This window comes from Lonchura striata, chromosome 17, assembly GCF_046129695.1.
Source record: "Lonchura striata isolate bLonStr1 chromosome 17, bLonStr1.mat, whole genome shotgun sequence".
In the NCBI taxonomy this organism is placed as follows: Eukaryota; Metazoa; Chordata; class Aves; order Passeriformes; family Estrildidae; genus Lonchura; species Lonchura striata.
The window spans coordinates 7,395,123-7,402,887 of record NC_134619.1 but is presented as its reverse complement, the minus strand read 5'-3'; the positions used below and the strand labels follow the sequence as shown (position 1 = coordinate 7,402,887).

At 55.6% G+C, this 7,765-nt stretch overlaps 1 protein-coding gene across 1 annotated transcript; it reads left to right on the top strand.

Moving 5' to 3' along the window:
• The first annotated feature begins 275 nt into the window (after positions 1 to 275).
• Positions 276 to 7,431, top strand: PSMF1 (proteasome inhibitor subunit 1). Its single transcript, XM_021527359.2, has 7 exons — positions 276 to 439; positions 1,486 to 1,638; positions 2,166 to 2,248; positions 2,843 to 3,019; positions 4,216 to 4,269; positions 6,096 to 6,254; positions 6,379 to 7,431. Exons 1-7 carry the CDS (start codon positions 311 to 313, stop codon positions 6,428 to 6,430), a joined length of 807 nt encoding a protein of 268 aa, XP_021383034.2. The 5' UTR covers positions 276 to 310; the 3' UTR covers positions 6,431 to 7,431.
• Positions 7,432 to 7,765: the final 334 nt, after the last annotated feature.

The window sequence follows — 7,765 nt, the reverse complement described above, 5'->3', positions numbered from 1 at the left end:
CCCTCCTGTCAGGGCGCTGTGAGGGTGAGAAGGTCCCCCTGAGCCTCCTTTCCTCCACGCTGAGTCCCCTCAGCTCCCTCAGCCTCTCTGGTGCTCAACCCCTTCCCGAGCTCCATTCCTTTCTCTGGACATGCTCCAGCCCCTCAACGTCCTTCTTGTCCGGGGTGGCTCTGAACCGACCGCAGGCCTCGCAGCGCCGTACAGCGCAGAACGCCAAGGCCGCTCCGCGCGGCGCGGGCCCGGCGCGGCGGACGGGAGCCCTCTAGCGAGGGGCGGTGCGGGCCCGGCTCCGCCCCGGCCCGGAGCAGCCATGGCCGGCCTGGAGCCGCTCTACGCCTGGGCAAGGCCCGCCATCTCCCGTCCGCAGGACGCTCTGGTCTGCGGCATCCACTGGGAGCTGATTCGGCAAGGCTACCGCTGCCTGGGTACCGGAGACCAGGTACGGGCCGAGCCGCGCTGCGCCGCCGCGGAGGCCTGGTAGGCCGCGGTGAAGCCTCGGTCTTTCCTAGCGCCGCTCGCCGGCGCCGTGCGACCGCTGCCTGGGCATGGGGAGCCGGGCGGCGCCGGCGGTGGTGGAGGCACCCGGGCCGGCGCGGTGGCCTCAGGGCCTCAGTACTGCTGTGGAAGTCAGAGCGGGCGGCTGCGGGGCTCGGGGTATCCCGGTGCTGTAGGGGGGTCTCGCTTTTGGGAAAATGGGGGTGCTGAGAACATCCCGGTACTGGGGGCACCGAGGGTCCTGATGTTGCGGGGTGGTCGGGGGGATGTCGCAGGATAGGAGATCCTGATGCTGGTGCGATCAGTATAACTCCGGGAAGAGAGTTATTATAGTGCTAAGTGGAGCATGGTGGTGAAGCAGAACTCTGTAAGAAAAGGGAGGTGTCCAGTTCAGTGCTGAGGAGGAAATGTACTGGGGCAATACCAGAGGTGGGGCAGTCTACTTGTGGACCCAGTGTTAAGACGGGGGTCTAGTGAATTTGGATCCTGATGAGTGTCGGGAGAATGCCTGATGTGGTGTTGGGGGGTAATGGGGGGTGCAGGGCACTGTCACAGCAGAGGACTCTCCTCAGTACCACAGGAGGTGACTGTGTAGGGCACAACCCCCCAGAAGCAGTGTTGTGGGGCTGGGACAAACATGATGACAGCCTTCCCCCGTGCCCCAGACAGTTCTTTATCATGCTGAGGAAGTGCAAGGTGTGTGACAGGGAAGAGCATTGTCTCCTATGTGGGTGTTTGTGACCGCTTCCTGCTTGTTGTGTCCTCCTCTTCCAGCGCAGGGATGCTGTGGGAGGCTGGCAAGCAGGCAGGGCCAGTCTCTAGGAAATACCTGCTTGTACTGTCAAAACCTGGAAGGCATTTAGGGATCCCCTCCCAAAAACCTCAATTCCCTCCTGGATCTCCCTGTGCAGCCAAGACAAGACCCCCAGCCCTAGGAGGTCATGCTGGGCTCCTGGGCAGGGTCTCGGCAGCCTGTCTGTTCCATTGCAGCCAGGTCCTGATGAGAGGAAGTCAGAGCTGTTGCCTGCTGGCTGGGAAGCCAACAAGGAGGTGTACACACTGCGCTACAAGTCCATGGATGATGCCCATGAGCTGCTGCTGAAGGCCATCATGGTGGAGGACAGTATGATCCTCAATGTCATGGTGAGCACCCAGTGGTCCCTGTGGATGTGGGGTCCTTTGGCTGAAAAGAACATCGGGGCAATTTCTTAAATTCTTTTGCTTGTTGTGCCTGGAAGTGGTGTTTGTCCCTCAGGATAGGGCAGACCCAGGGGGTGTTTTTGGGTTAGATGTGGCCCAGCATGAAGCTGGTCAAACCCTGGCTGTGTCAGGGCAGTGGGACAATTGTCCTTGAACAGTCCAGTGCAGGAGATTCCCTGTTTCTGTCCCTTTCCCAGCTCAGGACTTCTCTGCAGCCTCCAACAAGCAGCTGCTCCAAGTAGTTTTGCTCAGTGTTCCACCCTTTGCAGCCTGAGCTGGGGAGAGGGAGCAGGGAAAATCTTGTACAGTGAGGTTTGTTCTTGGGGATTCAGGCATGGCACAGGGACATGGTGGGAAGCAGGTGAGCCCTGTTCCTTGTATCCCAAGACTGGGGCTGTTTTTGTAGCTTCTCTGTCCCTCATTCCCAGATCTACCAGGCTGCTCACTCTGCTTTATGTGCATTTTTCCAGGATCGCAGCTCTCAGAAGGTCGCAGATGTGACCTTGGCAGTGGCCGACTACATCAACCCAGAGCACCTGGACGATTTCCACAAGTAATTTCAATTTCCTGGTATTTTCTGCAAGAGCAGAATTCTACTGGCATGGAGAGGGAGGTAGAAATCCCCCCTGGGGGAGCTGGAGGATTTACTCCTCAGTTCAAAACCAGGCCAGTCCTGAAATGCAGCCAGAACTCTGTTCCCTGCCTTTCTCTGCACTGGCACGGGAGATATAGAGGACAATGGGATCGTGGGTGTGACCCAAGAGGAGAGACACCCCACCTGGGATCAGGCCAGGCCAGCACAATTATTTCCAGAGCACTGTGCTGGGTGGACACTGCCCAGGAATGTGACAGCTTCAGCCACATCCACAGTGTCATGTGCTTTCCTCCAGTGCAGGCCGGTTGGGTTGGAGCAGAAGGGAGTGGCTGGGTGGCACCTTGCCCATCTGAAATGGGGTAAAGGCTTTGGTGCACTTGTGTGCTGTTACCCCTTCCTGTCCCCTCTGTGCTGCCAGTGGGGGACTTGTTTTGTGCTAGGGACACTTTGGGCTTGTCTGTCCCCTCCCTGAGCCTGTTGCAGCCTGTCCAGCACCCCATGTCCTGGTGCCATGACCACCCCACCCCACTGCCTTCCCTCTCCTTGCTGCAGGGTGTACAAGAACACCGAGGAGCTGAGGACAAGAATCACTTCAGGCATCATTGCTCCCCTCGGGGCCCCTGCAGGAAAGGCCAGAAAGGAGCCTGAGTCCAAAGAGGATGTGCCCTGGGATGAGAACCCGCTCCGGCTCCCTCCCCGGCAGCCGATGGGAACAAGGGCCCCATCCAGGTGAGGAAAGTGTGTGGCTGCTGAGAGCCTCCTGTTAGAGGGGATGTGGTCCTGGCACAGATCCCCAAACTACACATCAGGTCCCCATCTTGCACATGTGGGATGGGGAGTGAAAAGGATCCAGACCTTCCCCAGCTGGATCAGCCTGGACATTTGAGTTTGATTTGGTTGTTGGAGAGGGATGGGCTGTTCTGGAGCTGTGTGTTGGACTGACAGGCCCAGTAGGGAACAGGCAGGGGCTGGGGCTGGGAGGTGAGGTGTGGGGCGAAGGACAGTGGCCCTGCTCCTGTTGGCTGAGGGACCATCGGGTCTGGCACAGCAAAGACACCAGTGGGAAGGGCAGTGCCATTGTGTGGCTGAGCAGCTTCTGGGAGGGACACCAGAAGTGCACCCAGCCAGGGTGGGGTGCAAGACTTCTTCCTGTTCTCCTGACCCCACTTTGCCCTTGGAACGATTGCTGGCAATGCCAGGTAGAGAGGACACATGGCACCTGCTTTGCCATCCCTTCCTGGCCCTTCCAATCGTCCCTTGTACGTGGCAGGCGGGTTCCCTCCCCTCACACACACTGTGATCACCTTTGGCTAGAAGTCAAGAGATACTGCAGTGCCTCTGCCATCTCTTGGGGACCAGCTGTGACTTCTTGCTTCTCTGTCACCCTGCTGCTGTCTGCTGCCACTCAGGGTGCAAGAGGCTCCATGGAGAGGCTTGGGAAGACAGGCTGGAGCTGGGCACTGCTCTGAAACCAACTTACTGGCATGGGTTATTGACAGGAGATGTGCCAGCTGCCTGCAGGCCCACTGCCCCACTGTCCCCACACTCCTAGAAGTGGCATTGTGTCTCTGGCTGGGATATGCTGGAGATGTGCTGGAGCCTGGTGTAGCCCAGCACTGCTTAGGGATCCCCTGACATGGAAACTCCTGATACACATGGACAGCTCCTGCTCCAAGCAGTCGAACAACAGGGGGAACAACAGGGCTCCCTTTATCTCAGCAAGATTCTGCCACACACATCAGTGTCCTCATCCAGCAACAACCTGGAGCAGGGAATGCCCCCAGTGGTGGCCCCCTCATGCAGAGTCCCACAGATCCCAGGGCCCTCCAAGTGCTGCACTGTTTGCCATGGGAGAGCACCCATGGACACAGCCGTGTGCAGCTTCTCTGCTCTTCCTGAACATTTTTCTGCGTCCTGTGTTTCAGGCCTTCCCCCTTGAGTCCCTTTGCTGTTGGTGGAGAAGACCTGGACCCTTTTGGGTAAATATGGCTCTTGAAGCACACCCTGCTCTGCCTTTGGGGGATGTGGGTTGGTTGATGACCACCAAAACAATATCCAGCTAAGTGTCTCTGAGGGGGTGCAATTGCTCAGTGCAAATTGTGAGGGACCAATTGACAGTTGCTAAAGCTCAATATGGTTCTAATATTGTAATAAGATCCCGTCTCTTGCATAGATTATAGGTTGCAATCTGTGTCTGTTTAATAATCAGCTTGTATTCATTTAACACACAGTAATTCCTGCAGTAAATCAAAGCTGAATACATCGTTAAGTGAATGTAAGCCTCTAATTTAAACCGTTACCAGCTGCTGTGTCTCCAGCCCAGCAGTCTGCAGAAGGGGAGGCTGAAAGCCGAGTTCACAGATTCTCAAGTCCTGTTTCAAGCCTCCCGGCTGTCTGAGGCACTTGGAGAATGCCTGGGTAGAGGCTGGGCCATCTGGGAGACTGAGCTTCACAGATACATCCTTGATATTTGGTTTGGTCAGGCAAGGGAACCTGTCATCTTCCACTCCAGATAAAAGCACACAGTCAGACAATAACCAGCTTGTGGTGTCTTTATGGAGTGTCCTGCAGCCCAGAGGAGACTCCTCTTTGGAACCACTCTCCTGTGGGGATGGCATTTTTTCCCCTCTTGCAAGACTTGTTTCTCCGTGGGTTTGGCTAGAAAAGGAACAGCTAAAAATGTCCTGCTCAGCTGGAAAGAGAGGCCTGGAGCTGGGAGGACTGGAAGGAAACCTGATTGCACCAGGAGAGGGGATTAATTCTGGGGGAAGGGTGTCCCTGTTTCTCTTGCTGCCTCCAGCGCTTCATCAGAGATTTCTCTGTAAATGACAAAAAAGATGGTAAATGGAAGCAGATTTGTGTGCTGACACCTGCCAGTGCTGGGACTGGAGACCCAGAGTCCTAGGAATATGCTCATGGGACCTGGCTGTCCCGGGGCACTTTGGGCAGCTGTTCTGGCCTAATGGAACTCATTAGCACGGTTGTTAATGACTTGTATGGTGGCAGCAGTGTCCAGAGGCTCCAGCCACATTTGCACAAAGCTGACTATGAGGAATGGCACTCGCAGCGTGGGGCAGCTCTGAGGAGCCGCCGTGGTCAGCAAATGACTTGCAGCAGTTCTTTGGAAAGGCTTGTAGGAACCCATCCAGCTCTTGGAACACTGCACAGGGCAGGATGGGAAGCAAGGATGGAACGTCGGTCTGCAGTGAGGGCCAGCAGGTCTGGTGCTTCTTGAGGGAACAGCCAGCACCTCTGCTGTGGAAATTGGCGGAGACACCTGGAGAAGAGAAGGCTTCAGGGACACCTTAGAGCCCCTTGCAGTGCCCAGGTGGGCTCCAAGAGAGCTGGAGAGGAACTTTAGACAAGGGTCTGAAGTGACAGAACAAAGGGGAATGGTTCCAAATAAGAGCAGGCCAAGTTAGATTGGATTTTGGGAAGAAATTATTTGCTGTGAGGATGATGAGACCCCAGATCTCTGGTTGTCCAGAGAAGCTGTGGCTGCCCCATTACTGGAAGTGTTCAAGATTGGATGGGGCCTGAGGCAACTTGGTCTAGTAGAAGATATCCCTGTCTGTGGCTGGGGGTTGGAATGAAAGGAGCTTTGAGGTCCCCTCCTACTCAAACAATTCTGGGATTCTCTGCAGGGGTCTCTGTCTTCCTGCCATAGGCTGCCTCACTGGCTGGTCCTGCAGGCTTTCTTTCCCACATGCCGTGTGTCAGGTTAACCCCATGTTCCCATGCTCAGCATTTCTTCAGTTCTCTCCAGTGCCAGTCTCATCTCCTTCTCTGCCTTTTCTCTCTCCAGAGGTCGGAGTGGGGGAATGATTGTGGATCCTCTCCGCTCTGGCATCCCGCATCCTGGCATTGATCCATCATCAGGCATCCCAGGCCGACTTCCCCCAGGAGCTGTTCCCCCAGGCGCCAGATTTGACCCCTTTGGCCCCTTAGGAGTTGGGCGATCCGGGTAGGTCCTTGTCTATGCTGGTATTCCAGCCTGCTTCCAGCCTGCCACTGGATCCCAGCTCATCCCTGTTGCTGCAGGCCTGAGCTCTCACTTCTGTTTGACTCTGCTCTGAATTTCTTTCCAGGCCGGATCCTGACCACCTTCCCCCTCCAGGCTATGATGACATGTTCATGTGAGGAGTCACCATGTGGCTGCTCGTGAACAAGTTTTCTGGGAAGCAGGGGCACTTTGCCTCTTCACTCCTCATCTGATGGACATGATCTTTCCAGCAGCGTTTTCCTTCTCCATTTTGGGCCACATGTCCTTGTTTCCCATCAGCTATAAAGGCTTCCCTGTTTGCAGAATGGAAGAGGAGGCAGTAGTAGGTCATTTCTTTCTCTGCTCCTCTGAGGGTGCCCGGCTGTTTGCATCCAGCAAGGTGGGAGTGTGGGGTGTGTCTCTCTGGGAACAGCCTGGGTGCTGTGGAATTTCTCTGCTTCTCTGGGGTGCTGCTGGGGTCCCACAAGTGGTGGGTGTGAGAAGGGAGCTGCCTCCTTGCTACTGCTCTGCAGGAAACCACAGCAACCTCCTGAAGGGGTCAGCTGGAGTGGGCTCCCCACAGAGTGGGGAGCTCTGTATCTGAGCAAGGCACTTACTAAAGGGCTGGAAAGCCCAACCCACAGGGTCTCCATGGGCAGACCCCCAGCAGCAGCTGGGATTATGGCTGTGCCTGCTGGCTTTGAATAGCAGCACCAGAAAAGCCTTTGATGTGCATGAGAAGAGACATAGATTGAATTCCTGGCTCACCTTGCCCCCTCTCTTCACTGAAGCCATGGTGTTTTTCATTCCTGGGGTGTCTTTGGAGCCCTCCAGGCAGTGTGGTGAGGGAGGCCCACTGCGCACTGCTCATGGATCTGGAGTAAGAGGGAGGGAGCTGTGTAAAAGAGGTTTCTCAAACATTTTCCTACTGCCAGTCTTGTTGTGTGTGGCTCTGCCTTGGTGGCTTGGGGAGAATGGGTGAGATCTGCTTGGCTCAGGCTCCTGAGCTTTCTAGAACCCTCCGTTCCCTACAGATTCTCCAGCTCAGTTGATTTGGGCCTGCAGCTCATCTCTCCTGTCAGCAGCTCAAACTATTTTTCTTCTCATGTTTGATTTCTTGGAAGAATGTTCATAAGATTGAAATAAAAACCTGACAACAGTGTTGTGCTGGTGCGTACTGGGGTGGCCCCTCTGTTCCCTACTGTGCAAAGGGAAGCCCCAAAGCCCTTCCTGAGGCAGAGGATTCATGTTGGGAACTCGCTTTGTACCTTCCCCTGAGCAGCAGCACTTTTCCAAGACACGTAACTGTATTAGGAAAATGAAGTGGAGAGCAGCCCAGCCCTGCTCCTGCAGTAATTGCCTCTCCGGGGCATTGAGTGCTGTTGGAACACTGCACGCAGCTGCGTTGGCAGAAATATAAAGGGGGAAGGGATCCCCCCATCTATCTCTTTTCCCAAAAGGCTTTTTCCTTTTATAATCTCTTTGCCTATAAA